At 41.8% G+C, this 22,501-nt stretch overlaps 1 protein-coding gene across 1 annotated transcript in view; it reads right to left on the bottom strand.

Annotated features, from left to right (window-relative positions):
• The window catches only part of TENM1 (teneurin transmembrane protein 1), a 535,025-nt gene that overhangs the window by 74,498 nt on the left and 438,026 nt on the right, over positions 1-22,501 (bottom strand). Inside the window, exon 25 of the mRNA XM_084638540.1 lies at positions 17,392-17,624. Coding sequence (XP_084494666.1) covers positions 17,392-17,624 — 233 coding nt within the window. The remainder of the gene's footprint in view (positions 1-17,391; positions 17,625-22,501) is intronic.

Raw genomic sequence — 22,501 nt, 5'->3', positions numbered from 1 at the left:
AGGCAGGACACCTAGAGTGAGACAGTAGTGCTCATGGCCAGAGCAGGAACAAAATTGCCTACAGAACTTTTACTGCAAAATCTTAAGCACTGACTTGAGTTGCCTACAGGTTCAGCAGCAGCTGAGGGGGAATTTGGTGCATCACAAGTGACACCTAAAACTGGGACTTAGGCACCTAAGTCCTTTGTGGATTCAGGACTGAGGACATACATTGAAGAAAAGAGCGTTGCACTTGGTACCAATGAGGGAAGACTTAAGCCTTCATAAGCTTTTTTATTAATGAAAATGCACAAGAAGGATATTCAGATGCTGGTAGTTAAAGCATGTTTTTACGAGCCAGCTGACCAGCTCTGCTCTGGAGTCACTGAAGACAATAAGAGAGCCACTTTTCAAAGCAGAACAGAACATTAGGTTCTTTTAAACGAAAATTTACTTTAGTGTAAAACTGAAGTGAGTTCAATTTTGGGCCCCTTATGCTTTGGGCCACCAAAGACTGTAATCAGGGCAAATCCCCAGGGTTGTCTGAGAATGAATTCACCCTGGTGCACCACTTAGCCCCACATAAGCCTTCAAAACACTGATGAAGTAGGGCATAAGTGGTGTATAGATCTTGTGCCAGCCCTTTGCACCGGGGTGAATCTCGCCTTGACTGAATGTTACCATCTGAGTTATAACAATCCACGTAATCTGGGCCTAGCGATTATCATTACCATGAAGCATCAGGGTGAAGGTTGACACCCAATTTATTCAGCCTATGGATATATTTTTTTAAGATAGTGAGAAAAATGGAAAGGCCACTACAGCATGAGCCGTGCTTCCCCAGCTAAACAGCCTTGAGTTTTAACAACCTCTTTCAAACAAGGAAGAAATCTAGTCACAATTAAAGTGTGTTTCCTTTGGGAGTGCATTCAAACCTATAAAAAACAAAGGCAGGATATGCAAAGTAAATTGCAAAATCTCTTTTGATCTGTAGCGATGAGCTGCAGCTCTCCCCCCCCACCCCTCCCAGTCTGGATATTAATGACTATATAACAAAGTAATTAACATGCAAATTTGACAACCTTTCTCCACATATCATTCCCAAGGGAATACAGATGCAAACAAACAAACAAACAAAATTACACACTGGTAAGTTCCTATCTTTGGTGACAAAGTAATAACATTTTTTGATTGGGTTTTCCAACCAAAATCCACTAAGGGCCAAATTCTGACCCATAATTATGTGTTGAGAGGGTTTGATGGGTATTTACTCCTCCATAAAGTAGCTTTGGAACCGCTCAACCAATTCTGAGATAGATTAGCTGGGTATGGAGAGGAAATGGAAAGTTGTTTTGAGCCCACTCCACAATAAGGACCAGTAGAACAGCTTTGGGGCAGGAAATGAAGTTCTCCTCTTCCACTCCCACACTTTGCAGGTCCCATACTTTGACTGTTGTCATAAGGGACATCTGCCTGGAGAGAGGCAAACTGGAGTAGGGATACCTAACCAATAAAAATCACATAAAACCCTAGTCTAGAGGGCTTGGGGAGTATCGCAAGGAGGCTGTTCTGTGTATGTGTGTGTTTTTTGTTTTTTTCCAGGAGTGAGAAGGGACTGCTGGTGAAGGGTGGGGACAGTAGGTTCTCTAACCCCTGCATCTACTAGGGAGATTATCCACTCACCCCCTTTCCATGAGGATCCCATGTTCTTTTTACTTCAAAAATACATACTGCACTGTTACTGCCACCAGGGCTAGAACGTGGGCTATCAAGAGGGCATAAGGAGTATCACAAGCAGACATTTTTACATGCCCTTAAGGATGATTCTGCATGCAGGAAGTTTTTTTTCAGTCCCTATCTATGCTCCATTTCAGAGCCATCAGTTGTAAGTGAGATTTTGGGTATTTGTCCCCAGCTAATAGTCAGGTGAAAGGAACTGCCTCTGTGGAGTCAGGTCAGCTCTGCACATGTGTATCACCTCCTTGATCTTACTTCTGGAAGTTCGAGTGTCTTGGCCTTTGCAAGAGGAATTATGCAGCTTCATAACATGGTAATGGGATATGCTGGATTATTAGCTCATCTGGGTTGGACAGCTCTGGGCAGGCTCCATGCCATAGATAATGCAATGCCAGTATCTAGCAGTAGGACAGGTGCATTTTCAGTTATGTGCTATTTTTCCATGAGACCAGCTGGTTGTATCGGCTATGTGGTATGCATTAGATAACAGTCCAAAATTATACATCAGTGAAAGAATAGAGCTTGTCAACTGTGTAGCTGAGAGTGGATTTCAAATATGGGCTGAATAAGAAAACCACAGAACCCTTAATGCTGGGAATACACTCCTATCTACAGTTGTCAACAGAAATGTGGTCTCTTTGCATGGAGTAAGTGGATACAGCATAGATCTGGACAATGTCTCCAGTACTTCACTCATACTACGTGAATTCCTAATACTGCTGAAAAAGTTACTCCATTGGTACTCTCTCCAATTAGCACACTGCACACTCTTTAGTGATGATACAGTGAGTATCTTAAAATAAGGAAATCCATCTATTATCCCTCAAAGATAAACCAATTGGCTTAGGAAGACTTTAGAAATGGAGTTGGAATATACTGCATTATCAGCCTAGAATACAGTAACATGGAAAATAGAAGGCCTAAGTGGAGGATGGTAATTTTGGGTGTATTTGTTAAAGTCAATGTGCCAGATCCTCAGCTGGCGTGAACTGATGCACAGATGTGGACTTCAGTGTAGGTACACCAATTTATACCAAGGGAAGATCCAGTCCAAGACCCAGGCAGTAATACTGAGATGGAAAAAAAATGTGAGTACTGAATATGAGAGGAAAGTGTCTCAAAATATGGGAAATGTTGTTCAAGGTCACAATACTCTTAACAAGGTCAAAACTGCACAACACACAAATCCTGATCGTGTAACTCAGACCAATCACAGGTGGAGTCCAATTTGCATACCTGACTTTTCTGATATCATCTGCACCTTTTCATTCAGGAATCTCTGTGCATATCCTTATCTGCAATAATCCATATTTCTTTCATATTTTCCTCCCTAACATCAAGCTAGCCAACTCTTCCACAAGTACCAGCTTCATTTTCAACAGAGGTTTAGTATAATTGACAATACATATAATGTACTCAGTCCAGGTTTATTCCTTTACACAGCAAAAAGAACCAAGTCCTTATCTCAGTTGTAATTTATACTAAGGTAACATATAAGGCCATGTCTACATTTACCAGTACCTCAGCACTGCTGTGCTCAATGCAGCCGTGTTGATTTAGTGGGTCTGGTGAAGACCCTCTAAGTCAATGGTAAGCGCTCTCCCATCGACTCCGGTACTCCAGCTCCCTGATAAGAGGAAGGTAAGTCAGCGGGAAAGCACCTCCCGTCGACACAGTGCGGTGTAGACATCGCGGTAAGTTGACCTAAGCTACTTTGACTTCAGTTACGTTATTCACATAAGCCGAATCCTGCCCAGATGCTGATATGATAGACCAATTTTTCTTTTATTTCTTGTTGATAAACACCTGGTAGATACTGCAAACATTGACAAGGTGCAATAGATAATGGAAAAATAGGAAACAGGAAAATAAAGATGAATATCTAAATATTTCCAGTGCATTCATTATTAGATACTGAATTCACTGGAAACTCCAGTAGCTGCCTTTTGCATGACATTTCATTTATCTGCACTACAAAAACATACCTATAACCCTTTTATGAGATAGCGTGTGATGCAACACAGGACCAAGTACCATTAACTGTTGTTCAGAGAGGAAGTGAGAGAAGGAACTGATGTGTTAAAATGCTCTAACTGCAAACAGAAATCTTTCCCACATCCAAGTTCAGAGTGAAAAAAGGCTAATTTCAGGCATTTCATTTCACAGCAAAAGTAAAATTTTATCTGTATAACCCTTAAGTCTGTGGAAGACATACTCACGTCCGCTCTGCTCTCCCTGTGCAGCTGCAGCCATACACAGGGGCTGTAAACAGCTTGCAAATGGCTGAAAGAATTCCCTGAATATAGGGACTGCTTTTGGCTGCTGCAGGTGGCCCTACACTGGTTACCTCACAAGCTGCAATGCAGGGGTCATGCCAGGGTGGAGACAGGGTAGGAGGACAATCTTAGCTGATGCAAGCCTTTTCTGAATCAAGGCCTAAGTGCTTGTGTGTAAAATTTGGTTTTTTGCATGTGTGACAATGAGTAGCTGGGAAAAGGGGCCACCATAGCAATTGTCTCCCTAATACGTTTGCTCACAGTGGGGCTCCAGTCATTCTGAGAAACACCAGCCTTTGCAGGCAGAATGGAAGAGAAGATTTAAGGACTTTTGTAAGTCTCTGCTTAACCTACAGGCCAAGGGTGGGCAAACTTTTTGGCCCAAGGGCCACATCAGGGTTTTGAATCTGTATGAAGGGCCGGATTGGGAAGGCTGGGCCGCCCCAGACAACCTGGCCCCCAGCCACTTCCTGCCCCATACTGCTCCCCTCAGAACTCCCAACCCATCCACACACACCCTGCTCCTTGTCCCCTGACTGCCCCCTCCTGGGACTTTCCACCCCTAACTGGCCCCCGTGACCCCACTCCCTACCCAACCCCCCTGCTCTCTGTCCCCTGACTGCCCCGACCCCTATCCACACCCCTGTCCCCTGTCAGGCCCCCTGGGACTCTCATGCCTATCCAAACCCCCCACCCCCCATTCCCTGCCCCCTGACCGCCCAGCAAAACTTTTACCACTGTGGAAGATCCTGAAAGTTACTCTGCAAAGTTGGACCTCTTCACTGGCATGGAACCCCATGTAAGTCAGTGAGGCTGGCTCGAAGAGGCAGCAGAAGTCACCCCATGCGGAGCATCTTGCTCAACTATTAGGTATTTTAAAAAAAGTCTGAAAGGAGAGGACCCTCCTTCCCCCACAATGGTTTTATTCCTACAGGAAAACAACTAAGTATTTTATGGAATGATGTCTGAACTTCTTGTAAAGTCTATTAGTTGCTTCACCAGATCCTAGCTAATGCTTAACTTCTTGCACTGTTCATTGCTAACGTGCCATGAGTAATAATGACAAGAAGGTAAACAAAAAAGTAAGGTATACCATTGTATTGTGAATGTAAAGTTTATAGAAATAGTCAAATTGCCTACTAGAAATATCAAAGCAATATTGGATCTGACTCTCCTCTCAGACCATTATTACACCAGTGTAATCCCATTGTCTTCAATGGAGTTATTCTCAGTTATCACAGTTTAAGTGATACAGGAATCAGAGCTCTGTGTCTTTAACAATGAATTGGATAACAAGAACAGTCATTCTTATAAAAGTTTAAATCCTATCTTCTCCAATTTTAGTTTACTAGGAAGTGTCCTGAGGTCCTTACTCAGACAAATTCCCAGTGGAGTTGGTAGAAGTCTGCCAGAGTACGGAGCAGATAAGACCTGGTTAAGGATTTGGCCCTATGTCTTGAATGCATTCAATCTTCAGGCCTACTTTCATAAGCAACCTGCCTAACTTTATTGAAACGTTAGCTTTTAGTGAAAAAAGAAATAAGAGCAACTGTTTTAAGCAACCATATTTAGGACCAAATTTTGCACGTGGACACACATGAGTAACTCTTGTTGACTTCCACTTCCAGTGGACTCAGGCACATGCATCTGAGTGCCAAATGTGACCCAAAGTAAAGATCTGTTTAATCATTTTAATAAGTCATTGTGTGAAATGAAAATAAATATGGATTTACTGCTACTATTACACAATATATAAGCTACAGATGGTATAGTTTTAAAAAGTTTTCCTACACAGAATAAGGTTGCCCTGTTATAACTTAAATGTTTCTAACAGAAGATATCTATCTACCTTGTCCAGTTACTCTATTTTGCACATAAATGCACTGATTAGACAGATAATTGGTCATATGCAAGCACAATTACCAGAGATGTGTTTTCAACTGTGGAAACTGCATGTGAATATTATGCATATGCATTTTCGTGCATACAGTTCTAAGAATGAGGCAGCCTCTGCCTTTGCAGCCTCTGGGGAATCAAGCTAACATTTATTTAATCCACATTTTCCCCATGTAATAGTGAAAATTCAATGCAGCAAATTAGTTCCACTCTGAAGCCATTTTCTTGTTTCTGTCACGCTCTAGCCAGCTACTCTACATATATTGTTATTTTGGTGAATACATTATTTCTGGTGGACTAGAACTAGAACAAGTAATGGTGGTGAGAACAACATAGTACACCCTTCCAGAGCATTTACTTTATACTTTTTGCACATTTTAGAACTTTGCAAATAAGTATTTTACTTTGAATAAAAATTTCTAATTAAACTTCTGAAGAATTTGTACATGAAAACATCTTGAAGTACTGGAGAGGACTGATAAAAGAAAGTATGTTACCTTCTGTTGAAGAGAGACTGAATTTAGAAGGAACTTGCTATTCTCATAAAACTTTTAATAGAAAGAAGTGAATCAAATTGGTTAATTACCAATTTATGGTTGGTAAAAGGGCAAATTACATGCCATCCATTTCTAAACTTCTAAATGTCTCTGGTGCTGTTAATTAAAGCTGCCATCTAGAAACTACTAAAGCAATTTTATGCAATTAGTTATTTATAGGTTACCATAATACTCCACTCAAAATATGATTAAAGTGATTTGCAGTCTCTTGCTTTGTGATCTCTATCATCTTTTCACTTTTAAAGTGTTAGACGCAAAGTGCTCAACTATGCTTTATTAGCTGGAACACTTCTTTCAGTCCTTGGACATGAATGTTGTTGCTCTTTCAACAGATGCATTTAAAGGAAGAGATGAAAGAACAAAATGTGAAGTGCCAATTCTGGAAGTAACGAAAATGTCTTATCTCCAACTTGAGCTGTAATAATCATACTCAGATTTACTCTGGCTATCAGAAAAACGAGTATCTATTTCTCTTGCACTGAAATTAGGACAGGATTAGACTTGGGAAAACTTGCTTTTCAAGTAAGATCAAATAAAAAAACTCCACATGTTCGCCACGTTCCTGAAATGGAAATATTGGAAAATGATTGGAAAAAAAAAATGTAACTTAAGAATGCTATATTGAGACTCAAGGATATTGAATGAAATAAGAGAAGGTTACTCACCTTGTGCAAGTAACTGAGGTTCTTCAAAATGTGTGTCCCCTATGGTTGCTCCACTTCAGGTGTCAGTGCATCCCAGTGCCATTGGAGATTTATGGTAGCAGTGTCTGTGCAGGGCGTGCATGGGCAGTATGCATCTCATACTGCCGTTGGTGCTGCGTCTAGAGCACGCACCTTCTCTACCGCAGAGTCCCCACTGCAAACTCCGAAGCAGAGGGGAGAAGGGCAGGTAGTAGTGCACCCACAAGGACACACATCTCGAAGAACCTCAGTTACTGAACAAGGTGAGTAACCTTCTCTTCTTCAAAAAGAAAAGGAGGACTTGTGGCACCTTAGAGACTAACCAATTTATCTGAGCATAAGCTTTCGTGAGCTACAGCTCACTTCGTCGGATGCATCCGATTAAACCATCAGATGCATCCAATGAAGTGAGCTGTAGCTCACGAAAGCTTATGCTCAAATAAATTGGTTAGTCTCTAAGGTGCCACAAGTACTCCTTTTCTTTTTGCGAATACAGACTAACACGGCTGCTACTCTGAAACTTCTCTTCTTTGAGTACTGTCCCTGTGGGTGCTCCACTTCAGGTGATTGTAGAGCAGTGTCCCTCAGAAGGCAGGAGGGACTTCAAGTTCGTTTGAGTCATGGAGGTGAGTACGGTTAGACACACTATGGCATCAGCCCTGGAGTCATGAGTGATTGCATAGTGCTCAGTAAATGTGTGGACGGAGGCCCAGGTGGCCGCCTTACAAATATCTAGTATTGGAACATTGTGTAGAAACGCTATTGAGGTTGAAACAGATCGTATAGAATGCGCTCTAATGTACGGTAACACTGTTGAATGCATGTGAAGATCCATTTAGACAATCTTTGAGTGGATATTGCGCAGCCTTTCCAATGCTTGAAGTAGAAATGAAAAGTCTAGGAGATTTCTGGAAAGGTTTGGTCCTATTAAGGTAAAATGCTAGCGCACGCCTAATGTCCAATGAATGCAAGTCGGCTTCTGTTGAAGTACTGTGAGGCTTAAGATAGAATGTAAAAAGATGGATTGGTTGATTCATATGAAAGGCTGATGTTACTTTCGGTAGGAATTGTGTGTGCAGACATAGTGTGACCTTGTTTTTGAAGAATATTGTAAACGGAGGATCAGCCATGAGCGCCCCATCTCACTCACCCACCTGGCGGAAGTAATAGCGACCAGAAAGGCCACTTTTATGCATAAATTCAGCAGGGGCAGGTAGCTAATGATTTGAATGGTGGTCTGGGTGAGGCATTTCAACACCAGATTGAGGTCCCAGGCCAGGGTAGGTTGGTGAACTTCTGGGTAAGTGTTCTTGAGACCCGTAAGGAAGCATTTAGTAGTTGGATGTGCGAAGATCGAGATCCCATTGATCTCATGATGGAATGCAGTAATGGTTGCCAAACGAAGAGCAAGAATGAAATCGACTATATTTTAGTCAATAAAAGGCGCATCGTTCAAGACGTTTCTGTGGTGCAGCCTTTCAACACCGGCAGTGACCATCGCCTGCTTAGAGCGAAGTTGATTTTCGATGAAGCGGTGGAAAAGAAGGCATTACAGATGGGAAACAGGAAACAGCAGCTGAAGACATTCGATGAAGCAAAGCTGAAGAAAGTGATTTCTGGGTTTGACTGGAGCCAGACGGAAAAGTGTGATGAGGACTACAGTATCTTTGCTGACAAGCTGAGACGTTGCATAAAAGCAGCTGAAATTGAAAAGCTGAAGAAGGCGAAGGGAAGAATCTCAAATGAAATGAAAAGCTTGTTGGAGAAGTGGAGAAACATGAAAAAGAGCTTGGATAACAACCTTGAGTACTCCATTCTGTGCAAACTTATATGGCAAAAACTGAAGGACGACTTTGAGAACTTCTGGAAAGAAAAGCTCCTCAAAACAGTTGAATCACGCAAGAGCCTCAGGACATGCAAGTGGGAATTGACGCAGTACAGATTGAGCGTAACAGCATTGAAGAACAAGGATGGAGAGATCGTAATCGACAGAGCAGGGATGGAGGAGGTCTTCAAGGACTTCTATACAGAACTGTTCAAATCAAGAATCAACATCCCTCTCCCAACGCTCCAAGAGTCAGAAGAACGTGTCCCCCCCAATAATCGGCAGCGAAGTCCGAAGCGCACTACACCAAATGAAGAAGGGAAAAGCTCCAGGCAAAGATGGAATAACATCAGAAATTATTTCTGCAGGAGGTGAAAAACTTTGGAAGGCCCTCGTTTTACAATTTAGTTGATATCTTGAAGAAGGAAAAATACCATCAAACTGGAAGGAGTCAAATACTATCTTGCTGCACAAGAAGGGCGAACAAGAATATCTTAACTACCGCCGCATATGCTGCATCTACAAACTCTACAAAGGTGATAATGAACCAACTCTTGCAAAGTCTGGATGAACACCAGCCGAGAGAGCAGGCAGGGTTTTGAAGAAATTTCAGCACGATCGACCATATATTTACCCTTAGCCAGCTCCTAAAAAGAGAGAGGAAATACAAACTCCTGCTGTGCATTGCTTTCGTTGACTATGAAAAGGCCTTCGATAGCTTCGAGTTTAATGCAATATTAAAGGCGCTCGCAGAGCAGGGCATTAACACGCAGTACATCAGTTTGTTGAAGGAAGTGAATATTGGATGTACAACAGACATTACACTCTTTGAAACTCCCCTCTGCATCCCAATCGAGAAGGGTGTAAAGCAAGGAGATAAGATTTCACTGAAACTATTCACCGCCTGCCTCGAAATGGTTATGAACAAGATCAATTGGAGGAGTGATGTCAACATAAACGGAGAACGATTATCCCATCTCAGATTTGCAGACGACGTACTAATTGCCGAAAGCACCAACCAACTGCAGAGTGTGCTATGAAGACTCGACAAGAAAAGCAGTCAGGTCAGCCTGAAAATGAACCACTGCAAAACGAAATACATGCGATCAGACGTCTTATGAAAAGCCCGAATAATGGTAATAGGAGAAGAAGTCGAAGAAGTGGAACAGTACATATATTTGGGCCAAGAAGTTAATATATGCCAAGACCTGAACAGAAAACTCTCGCAAAGGATTTGGGCAGGATGGTGTGCATTTAATTCCATCAAGGACGTCCTCAAAGGAAAAATCGACAAGACCACCTGTACAAATATCTTCAATTCAACAGTGCTGCCAGCCATGCTGTATGGCAGTGAAACGTGAGCACTGACGAAGTGAGAAGAACAGCAGCTGTCGGTAGCGGAAAGGGCAATGGAACGAGCTATGTTGGGAATTTCCCTTCTGGATTGTATCCTAAATGAAATGATCAGAGAACGCAGCGGTGTGAAAGATATTGTCGCGGAAAGCAGACATAACAAGATGCAATGGGCGGGCCACACAGCACGGCTCATGGACAATAGGTGGACCACAATCATTGCTGAGTGGTACCCACGAGAACAGAAAAGACCACCCGGTCAGCCTCCAAGAAGATGGGAAGATGACATTGTTAAATGTTTCGGACAAACATGGAGAAGAAAGGCAAGAGTGCGAGAAAAATGGCGGATGTGCTGTGATCGGCACAGTCTTAACGACAGCTGAAGACCGATCGATCCAGGTGATCCATTGTTTCTGGTTGAGTTGGTCCTTTGATAAGCCAATCGTCCAGGTAAGGAAAGATCATTATTCCCTGTTTCCGTAAATGTGCCACAACTACTGCTAGGGTTTTGGAGAAAACTCTTGGAGCAGTATATAGGCTGAATGGTAGTACTCTGTACAGAGAGTGTTCGTGTCCTACTGTGAATCGCAGATATTTTCTGTGAGCGGGATGAATGGTGATATGTAAATAAGCATCTTGGAGGTCAAGGGCTGAAAATCAGGCCCCCTGTTGCAGCGCTGGAAGAATCATGCCCAGTGTGACCATTTTGAACTTTTGGGAGTGTACGAACTTGTTGAGCTTCCTGAGGTCTAAGATAGGTCTCCAGCCCCCATTCTTCTTCTGGGTCAAGAAATAACAGGAGTAAAATCCCTCCCCACTGTATTGAAAAGGCACTTGTTCCACGGCACCTAGTTGTAGAAGATGGTTGACTTCTTATCGTAACAAGTGCTCATGAGAAGGGTCCCTGAAGAGGGACAGGGAGAAGGGGTGGGTAGGTAGTCGGGAGGTGAAGGGGATGGTATATCCTGAACAGATAATTTCTAAAACCCATTGGTCCGATGTTACTGAGGCCCAGGTGTGATAGAATGGGTGAAGGCAATGACCAAAACATGGGAATGGATTGGGCATAGGCACTGCCTGGTGAAGAAGGTTGTTCAAACCCTCGACCAAATCTTTAAAATTGTGGTTTAGGAGGAGCCGATTGGGAAGTCGGCACTTGGGATTGAGGTGCTCTCTGACACTGTGAGCATTGCCATTGCCGTTGACTGTCATAAGGCCATTGTTGCTGTCGATTGTTTGAGTGGTTTCTGGTAAGGCTGGTACCTTCTTCTCTTTGCAGGTGGGATATAAATCCCCATGGTGCACAGGGTTGCCTGGAAGTCCTTCATTGAGTGGAGCACCTCGTCATTTTCTTCGAGAAAAGCTTTTCTCGGTCAAAGGGTAGATCTTCTACCTTTGTTTGCAGTTCTCTAGGGATGCCTGAGGCCTGCAGGCAGGATGCCCAGTGCATCACTATGGCCATGGCTGTGGTTCTGGCTGCCATGGCTGCGATGTCTAGAAATGCTTGGAGGGCTGTTTTAGCTATGAGTTGACCTTCACTGATGATGGCCTGAAATTGTGAAATTCCTCGTCAGGGAAATCCCTTGGCCCACGCTGCTTCCCACAGCCCCCATTGGCCTGGAACGGTGAACCATGGCTAGTGGGAGCTGCGATTGGCCGAACCTGCGGACGTTACAGGTAAACAAACTGGCCCGAACCGCCAGCAGATTTTCCTGACAGGCCGTGTGCCAAAAGTTGCCGATTTCTGCACTGGGAACATACTCAGGGCAATCGTCCCCTCACCCCCCTGCCGCCTCAAGCCACTGCAGCTATACTGTTTTTAGCACATTATCTCAAGCAGAGCTAACACAGATATGTATCTAGGTATGAAACGAGGTTCAAAGGAGGGAGGTGACAAAAGCCCACAGGTAAGCACAAGAAGGTGACTTTAACCAGAGGGCTAGATGTTGGGGATGACATGGAAAATTACAATAGGGTCATAGGAATAACAAGAGGGATGTTAGTGGAATAACATCTCAGCTCAGCATCTTAAGAGGTCTATACACAGATGCAAGGAGCATGGGCAACAAACAGAAAGAACTAGAAGTATGAGTACATCAACTAAATTATGACTTAATTAGTGTCACAGATACCTGGTGGAGTAAGTCTCATGACTGGAATATTGCTATAGCTTGTTTAGGAAGGACAGGCAGGATAAAAAAGGGAGGAGGTGTTGCATCGTACATCAAGAATATATACACTTGTTCTGATGTCCAGAAGGAGGTGAGAGCCAGACCAATTAAGGGTAAACATAAAAGGGTAAAAAACAAGGGTGACATCCTGGTATGGGTCTACTGGTATGGGTCAAATCACGAAGAGGGGTGATGAGGCATTTCTAGAATAAACAACAGAAATACCCAAACACAAGAAGGGATAGCAGCGGGGTCTTTAACCACCCAGACATCTGTTGGAAAAGTAATACAGCAAAACACAAAATTTCCTGTAAGTTCTTGGAATGTACTGGGAACAACTTTTTGTTTCAAAAAGTGGAGGAAGTAACCAGGACTGCCATTTTAGACTTGATTCTGACCAACAGGGAGGAATTGGTAGCAAATCTGATGGCGGAAGGCAATTTGGGTGTAAAGGTTCATTTCATAATGCTAAAGACAGGCAGGAGTGAGAGCAGCAGGATAAGGACAAAGGACTTCAAAAAAGAAGACTTCAACAAATTCAGAGAACTGGTAGGTAAGGTCCGACGGGAAGAAAATCTAAGGGAAAAAGGAGTTAAGGAGACCTGGCAGTTTCACAAGGAGACAATATTAAAAGCACAACTGCAAACTATCCTGATGTGAAGGAACAACAGGAAGAGGAGTAAGAGGCCAATTTGTCTCTATCAGAAGCATTTAAGTGACCTGAAAATCAAAAAGGAATCCTACAAAAAGTGGAAACATGGACAAATTGCTATGGAGGAATACAAAAGAATAATATAAGCATGTGGGGCCAAATCAGACAGGCTAAGGCACAAAATAAGTTACTCGTGACATAAAAGGGACATAAAAGGCCACAAGAAGAGTTTATTTAAATATATTAGGAGCAAGAGAAAGATTAAAGATAGTGGAAGAAGATGGAAGAGCTAAAAGCTGACAACATCAAGAAGGCTGAGATGTTTAATACCTATTTTGCTCCAGCCCTCACTAAAAAGATTAATTGTGACCAGATATCCAATACAATTAATATTAGCAACAACAGGGAAGGAACAAAATCTAACATAGGGAAAGAACAAGTTATTTAAATAGGTTACTTGTATTCAAGTCAGCAGGGCCTGATGAAGTTCACACTTAAGGTACTTAAGAAATTAGCTGAAGCAATTAGTGATTATCTTTGAAAATTCATGGAGGATGGATGAGGTCCCAGAAGACTGGAGAAGGGCAAACACAGTACCTATCTTTAAAAAGGGGAACGCAGATGCCAGGGAATTATAGACCAGTCAGCCTAACTTCAATACCTGGAAAGATACTGGAACAAACTATTAAACAATCATCTTGTAAACATCTAGAGGATAACGGGTAATAAGAAATAACTAGCATGGGTTAGTCAAAAACCCATCATGCCAAACCAACCTAATATCTTTCTTTGACAAGGTTACTAACCTAATGGATAGGGGAGAAGTAGTAAGTAAGTAGTACTATTATATTGAAATTTTGATGAACAAAGCTGAAAATGTTTCCTATTAGCTGTAAAATAAAAGTTGGGAAAACTAAATCAAACCAAAGAATTGATTGTAGTGACATGCCAAGGAGCATCACTCTGAAATTTCACTATTGGCATTCATCATTCTATTTTTTCCACAAATCGACATCTAAATGTAATCACCTTCAGATAATGATGCTGAGGAAAACGAAATAGAATAGTTGGTGATATTTCTTGATTTTACTAACACTTTTGACCCAGTCCCACAAGACATTCTCATAAGCAAACTAGAGAAATGTAGTCTAGATGAAATTACTATAAGGAGGCTGCACAACTGGTTGAAAGATGGTACTCAAAAAGCAGCTATAAATGGTTTGCTGTCAGACTGGGAAGGCGTATCTAGTATCCCACAGGGGTCAGTCTTGGGTCCAGTATCAGTCAATATTTTCATTATTGACTTGGTTAGTGGAGTGGAGAGTTTGCTTATAAAATTTGAAGAGGACACCGAGCTGGGAGGGCATGCAAGCACTCTGGAGGACAGGATCAAAATTCAAAATGACCTTGACAAATGAGAGAATTGGTCTGAATTCAACAAAATTGAATTCAATAAAGACAAGTGCAAAGTATGACACTTAAGAAGGAAAAATCAAATGCACAACTACAAAATGGGGAATAACTGGCTAGGTGGTAATACTGTTGAAAAGGATCTGCGGGTTATAGTGGATCACAAATTGAAAATAAGTCAACAGTGTGATGCAGATGCAAAAAAGGCTAATATTCTAGGGCAGTGGTTCCCAAACTAGGGGAGCCGCTTTTTTCAGGAAAAGCCCCTGGCGGGCCAGGCTGGTTTGTTTACCTGCTGTGTCCGCACGTTCGGCCAACCGCAGCTCCCAGTGGCCACGGTTCGCTGTTCTCGGCCAGTGGGGGCTGCGGGAAGTGGCGCAGGCTGAGGGACGTGCTGGCTGTCCTTCCCGCAGCCCCCATTGGTCTGGAGCAGCGAACCATGGCCAGTAGGAGCCACGATCGGCCGAACCTGTGGACGTGGCAGGTAAGCAAACGGGCCCGGCCCACCAGGGGCTTTCCCTGAACAAGTGGCGCTCCTAGTTTGGGAACCACTGTTCTAGGGTATGTTAACAGGAGTGTTGTATGCAAGACGTGGGAGATAAATGTCCCACTCTATTTGGCATGGGTGAGGCCTCAGCTAGATAACTGTGTGCAATTCTGGGCGCCACACTTTAGGAAAAATGTGGACACACTGGAGAGAGTCTAGAGGAGCGCAACAAAAATGATAAAAGGTTTAAAAAATCTGACCTATGATGAAAAAAATGGGCATGTTTAGTCTTGAGAAAAGAAGACTGACAACAGTTCTGGTAACAGTCTTCAAATATGTTCAGGGCTGTTATGAAGAGGATTGTGATCAATTGTTCTCCATGTTCACTGAAGGTAGAACAAGAAGTAATGGGCTTGATCTGCAGCAAGGGAGGTTTAAATTAGATATTAGGGAAAACTTTCTAACAATAAGAGTAGTTAAGCTCTGGAATAGACTTCCGAGGACAGTGGTGCAATTTCCATCATTCGAGGTTTTTAAGAACAGGTTGGACAAACACTTGTCAGGGGTGGTCTAGGTTTACTTGGTCCTGCTTCAGCATGGGGGGTCTGGCTTTGATGACTTCTTGAAGTCCCTTCCAGCGCTACATTTCTATGAGTCTACTCTCAAGCTGGAATTTACATTCTTGGAGAGATTATGGTAGCTGATGTTTTAATGAGTTTAATATAGCATTATTAATTATTTTTATTATATTATTATTAGACATGCATATTGCAGTAATGGCTGACGCTTGGGGCTCCATCATGCTAGGCACTGTACTTTTACATGGAAAATGACAGTCCATACCTCAAAGAATTTACAAACTGAAATACAAGACATAACAGGTAGTTGAGACAAAAAAACAAGTTGGGTGGGGGAACCAAGGTTATAAAAATAATAGCATGCACCTAATACAGAGCCAATCAGGAACTGTAATCAGAATTCACTTGCCTTGCCATTATCAGGTTGCAGTTTACTCTATGCATTTTGTTCATTTCTTTTGCTGGCTGCTCCATGACTCATGAACAGCATTTTCAGTGTCAATCAGCAGCTTATAAATCAGGTGTTAACAACAACAAAATTCATCTTCCCTTATAACTTTAACCTTGTATTTAGAAAGCCAAATATATAACTGCCATGCCAGAAATTTCCAACAACATATTTCCTCTGTAAGTAAACACCACAGAACAGCAAATTGTATTCTAATTAGATATAATCAATCGTGGCCAGCAATAACACATTGACTGGTATGTTTCCTTCTATTTTTAGATTTGATTCAGGATATTAATTAGCTGCCTGAAGATTAACATTTATTTGTATGTACTTCACACTTACCTTCCATCATTGAAGACATGTCCAAGTCACTCTGGCTATAGCTACAATATGTTACTAAATAAGTCTTTAAACAGGGTTCATTGCTTGCCTTGGAAATAAATTTTAATTTTCTACTGATCTACAGCTTTCCCTTATTATCTCAGACAAAAAAACCCGACTTTTCCTTATTAGAGCTATTAATTAGAAGTTCGCAGGGTGCCAAGAGGAATGAACAAAGAGCAGCTCACTTAGGGCTCTGTCATGTGGGGAGCTGAGTACCCTTCATTCCAACTGACTTCAGTAGAAGTTGGAATAGAGTTGCAGGATCAAGCCCTTATGCTGTGTTTTACTGTAGTTTTAAGGCACATGCAAGTAGATTGGATTTTAGTGCTATTGATGGTTCAAGGCTTCATGCACATCCAGTCCCTGGCAATACAATATTTACTTTGGACAAAAAGCTACATCAAATTTATTATTTTACTCAGAACAAGTGAGACATTGATAAGGTGTAGTTAATGAGATTGGGTAAATTAGTGATTTCCAAATAAGCACTAACTGTGATGGATATCAGTTTGAAGTACATTGATGCCTTCTGTCTTCCTTAATGCATATGCCTAAACTTCATTAACATTATTAGAATTTATTTGCGTGCATCAAGTGACAAATTGACCCTTCCACCCACGATGTTTGCCTGAAAGTTTAAATTTAAATTATACTATTCTACTGTATAGCTGAATGATAGTTAAATAAAACATCACCAAAATGAGGAAAGAGACTATTTCAGTTATGTCAAACACAACTAGAATTAAAATTTGTGAACCGATTATTTAGATTGATTGTGATACTGACAAAGGAAAAGTTAAGTGCCTTCAATCATGCTGCATGGTGAGAGGATTATATGTTACTTTAAATCCAATTTCATATTGCCAACTTCATCTGAGTTTCACTGTAATTAAGAAAATAAAAAAATAGATCATCACAATTAAGATAAACACTAAAAATATTGTTTCCCTACCTCTAGGACTGTTAAGTGAAGCTTCTGATGCCCTACCACCATCTCCACAGTGACTCTGATCAAATGGAAGGCACTGATCACCTGTCCCTGCCAGCACATCATAGTTCTTTGCCAAATCCTTTGTTTCGCCGAGAGATTTCACTTTGTAGACTTTCCTGGTGTTGGTATCTGACAAGTAAAGGGATTCTGACACTGGGTCCACAGCCAGGTAGTACTTGTGAGCTGGACTTGTGCTAAGACAAAGAAGAGCAAAGTCACAAAATTAATTTGTTCATCTTTCTCCCATCTTTCAGTGGCATAAGCTTTACTTTCATGTGTGTAGTACGTGTCATTACTTTCAGCATTCAAAAACAAATTTACAACTTGCATAAAGCAGTAGGGTGCACCATAGACTATTCCGGATGAGTACAAATATCCACTTCAGATTATTTTGAACCTTATTTAATCATTAAGAAAGACCATGATGTGAAATGTGGTGCATTAATTCATTCCTAGTACATTTTCAGGAGCAAGGCAGAAGGCCAAGTACCATTAATGCAACTAGGCATGATTTAATGCACCATAATTCATGCACTAGATTGCCTTATTTCAATTATGAAACATTATTTTAAAATATTTATATATGCTAATTAAGCGATGAGGCTCAAATTCTAATTGGTGAACTGGGCTGCATCTCATTAGCCAATCAGATTGTTTGTTTCTCTCTGACTGCTTTGTGATCCATGTCAGTTTGGGGAAGAGGATGCCAAGTAGCGCAGACAATGGGCCTAATCCTGCTAAGGTTGCAGGCATCCTACAAACACTGGTCCTGGTCAAAAGAAGTGATCAGTGTGGACAGGCTCTGAAGCCTAGGCAGAGGGTCACTGAAATCAAGGCGACTCAGTGCATGCATGATTAGGACCATCGTTAGCCAACATCTGTAGAAGTTCCAAGAACTACCGGAGACACATAATGGATTTATTACCACCAGAAACGGTTTCCTAATGTACTTCTGGGAAACAGACTGACTTATAACACAGCAATGCTCTCTTTGGAGGGAGAACATAATTTCTGGCCATCAACTATACTAGAATCTTTACAGAGTCACAGAGTTTAAGGCTGGAAGGGACCATCAGATCATAGTCTGATCTCCTGCACATCACAGGTCACAGAACCCCACCTGGTTACCTGTATTGAGACCAATATGCTGTATCAGACTAAAGCAGTAGTTTTCAACCTTTTTTCATTTGTGGACCCCTAAAAAATTTCAAATGGAGGTGTGGACCCCTTTGGAAACCTTAGACATAGTCTGCAGACCTCCAGAGATCTGCAGACCACAGGTTGAAAACCATTGGACTAAAATATTACAGCTCTCAGGAGACTAAACTATTGTGTTCCACAGGCACAGAACAGGAGGGAACAAGGTCCCCACAATGGCAGGGAATTGATTTGTTGACATATACCCAGATGATCTTAGCAAGCAATCCATGTCCCATACTGCAGAGGAAGGCAAAACTCGCCACAAGGTCATGACAATTTGACCTGGGGGAAAATTCCTTCCTGATCCTGAGGATGTACTAAGACCCACCAGTCAAGCAGCTGAGAAAGAGAATTCTCTCTACTGCTTCCAATGTTTCTGGAACATGCCTCAAGGCCAGTTTGTGATTTTCTGTTTCAATACACTGTATTTAAATTTATTAATGAAATGCACTCTTTGTTAAAATATTCAACTGTCATGTAGTTTAAAGAAACAATGTGAAAAAAAACACACCCTTCTTTCAGAAAAAATGTTTTAGTACTATTGTCACAGTGAACACTTGAGATTAATGTAATGGATAAAGGTGAGAGAAAAGATGTGTTACTCTACTTTGTCAGTCTATTTGGTGTATTTGACAATGCTTTGTGTACAACCAGTTTCCTCTGTCTGTGTGGGTCTTTCACACAATGGGGAAGAGAAAAAAACAATATAAAGAAAATGTAATTTAAAATCGCCATGTTTGGCAGGGATTCCAGGGCAAGTGTAGTGCCCGAAAGTACTTTTAATGTCCCCCCGGACTTTTTTTTTGTATACTGATTAGATTTAAAGTTGAGGGAGTCACTTTAAATATGAAACCTTTGACTGACTGAGGGAGATAACTAGGTTTTATTGACCATTTATTAGATGGTCCTACATCACTGGGCAATGTTATAGACCAATGGAAAAGTACGTTATGAACTATATTGGTAATGGGTATGAACATATATATATTCTTTGCTCCATTTCTTCTAGTTTATTAGTCTATTTTGTGCTCTATGTAACTTTGTACATTGCTGCAACTCCTCTGGTAGAGGATCAGTTAGAATATCTTATTTCCACTGGTGAAAGATTATAAAAAGCCCGTGACATAAATTTGATAGTTAGAGTCTGATCCTGCAAGGTCCTTAGAACCCTCAACTCCCACTGACATCCAAAGGAATCGAGTACTCAGCACCTCACAGGATCAGGACATAAACTCGGCTAGTATAACCCTGATCATAAGCTTTTATGAAAAGGAGAAGGCGGCCTGGAGAGAGAGATACTGACAGACTGAATAGAAGGATGTGAGATATGGAGAAAGGAAGGGGTGCTGAGAGAAGGGTTGAGGTGGGGGAAGAAGGATGAGTAAATGCTATTAATTGCTGAATTAAAGTTTGTCATTATTCTGAAGTTAATTAAAATTTTATAAGAAAGGCCATTTCTGGTATTTGCAGCTAAAGTTCAAAAGAGACTCGGTCTGACCAAACAAAAAATTTTCCATAAAATACCAGTATGGAAAAATTTGCTAGTAGAATTCAAGATGTTAAATATATGTACTCTATTCATCCTGTAAAAACCACGAAGTACTAGAGGTCATTATGTACTCTCCTTTTAGATATGTTTTCTGTTATCCATGTGATTAGGTTTAATACACTGGTTATTAGAAACCTCGATGTTATCTATGCTTAAAATCTTAAATGCTAAAATGTTTGAATTTACATATTACTACCAGAGATGGGGCAGAACCAAATACTTCTGATTATATGGGAAGTTTGGAATCATATCCAAACCTGGGACAATTTTTAATTAGCAATGTTAAAAACTGTACCAAGTAAATTAATAAAGCAAAATTAACAGTGATTCATTTCAGAACAAATTATTCCTTTCCCTTAGTTCTTTATCTTTGGCAACTGGTGAAGTGGAGGGAAAATAAACAGCTTTATTACCACATGTTAGATCCCAATTACAGAATGCTGAGAAAAGAAATAGGACCATCCTGACCTCACAGAGTCAAAAAACTTTCACCCAAGAATATCAATCTTTTCTAACTCAAATGTTTTCAAGTGAAATAAACAAAATATTTCCAAAAATCGAAGTTACCCAAACCCATGGAATCACACTCCACGTACATGCCATGCACCCCACAGTGTTGTTCCACCTTTTAAAATAAACCCAATCTACATGTAATTTCCCATTGAGGAGAGGAAAGAAGAAAGAAGGAAAGGACGGCATGTGACAGATGCCAGTCACATTGTTTAATGGGCAGGTGCTCAGAGACTATGTACATAAGCACTGTATAAGAATCTGAAAAAATAGAATAGTCTCTATAAAGTGGTCATCAAAAGGAGGCAGCTGAGCACCCCCCAAAAAAAGTATCTCAAGGACAGGACACAAAATCCATCACATGAATATACCCAGCCTCCAACTTACTAGTTTTACCCACACACCCCTCCCCTTCTGCCACCACTTAGATGAAACTGGAACCTGTCTGTATGACAAATTGCCTCTCTCCCCATGTGATATTGCTACAGAGGGGGCCCCCATGGTATAAATAAAATGGGGGAGTTTCTATAAGATAATTTTTGTGTGTAGCCCTAGAGTTTGGAATTCTCTCCCACATCAGGTCTCAAATCGCCCAAATCTTTTAACCTTCAAGGAACGATCTGAAGTTCATCTTTTTTAGCTACTTTTTGAGAGGGAGGACAGTGTTGAGGCTGGAATTCGGAAGCCCTTTCCCCCTTGCATACTTATGCTGTCAGCAGCCAAAATTCTGGTGCTTCTGCTTCCTGAGTTCAAGTTATAAGGAGACATGTACTAAACACAGCAGCTTGGGCATAGGTGGAGGGAGTGATGGCCTTGCCTCCCCTCTGCACCAGTCAGCATTCTGGGCTGGCATCAGGAGGAGAACATGCTGCAACTGTTAAGGGGCTAGATCAGTATTTTTCAAACTGGGGTCTGCGAGGGTACTCCAGGGGGGTCCGCTGGCCCTGCTGATCAACTCCTCCCCCTCCATCCCAGTGCCTCCTGCATGCTGGGGAACAGCTGTGTCAATTTCTTGGGGGAGGGGGTGGAAAGAGGTGAGGAAGAGGAGGGGCAAGGGTGAAGCGGGAAGAGGTGGAGTGGGGGTGGGGCCGAGTGGGAGGTATAGGGGGTCGACAAAAAATATAAATCAAAATGGGGTTGCTAAAATTTGAGAACTGTTGGGCTAGATTATTGCCTTTCCTTATGAGGGGAGGAGGGATGTGTGGGGAGGAAAGAATGAGCCTTGAAAGGGTGGGCCACAATCACACTTATGCAGGGAGGGGCTACAGCTGCAGTCCTTCTGTGAGGGAAGTACAGGGACAACTTTCCTACATACCTTGGATATACAAACCCACCTCAAAATGGGTGAGAAGGAGGCAGGGCCACAGTCCTGCTCTCCCTCTGCATGAATTTGAAGCATCCTGAGGCAGGGTGTAGCATGAGACCTTCCCCAGTGCTTTGGGGAATTCCAGGAGCTCACTCTGTGGTAGTCTGACTCCAAACTGCAGTTTACTCAGGCTGTCCCAAAGGGGATAGTTAGTGGTTGCTCCTGCTTGTGCTCTCTAGCAGTCTGGAAGCATTCTGCATTCCTGTGCCCTCCCTCGGAAGAAAGCCTAGTGTCCACCCACACCCGTTCCTAACGTAAATTGGCTGTGGCTTTTAAAGCCACAATAAAGCTGTGTATGGTAAGGACTGTAAACAGACTTTCCATAACCTCATTGCTTGTATTATCTCCAAGTGATGCCCTCCAATTTACCACAAATCACTTCACTTAAGCTAGTCAGAATAATATAGCTTTGCAAATAGGCAATTAATACTTACAATTAATACCTG

Source organism: Lepidochelys olivacea (assembly GCF_965140295.1).
Source record: "Lepidochelys olivacea isolate rLepOli2 genome assembly, chromosome: 9".
NCBI lineage: Eukaryota > Metazoa > Chordata > Testudines > Cheloniidae > Lepidochelys > Lepidochelys olivacea.
This window is presented reverse-complemented; position numbering and strand designations above follow the sequence as displayed.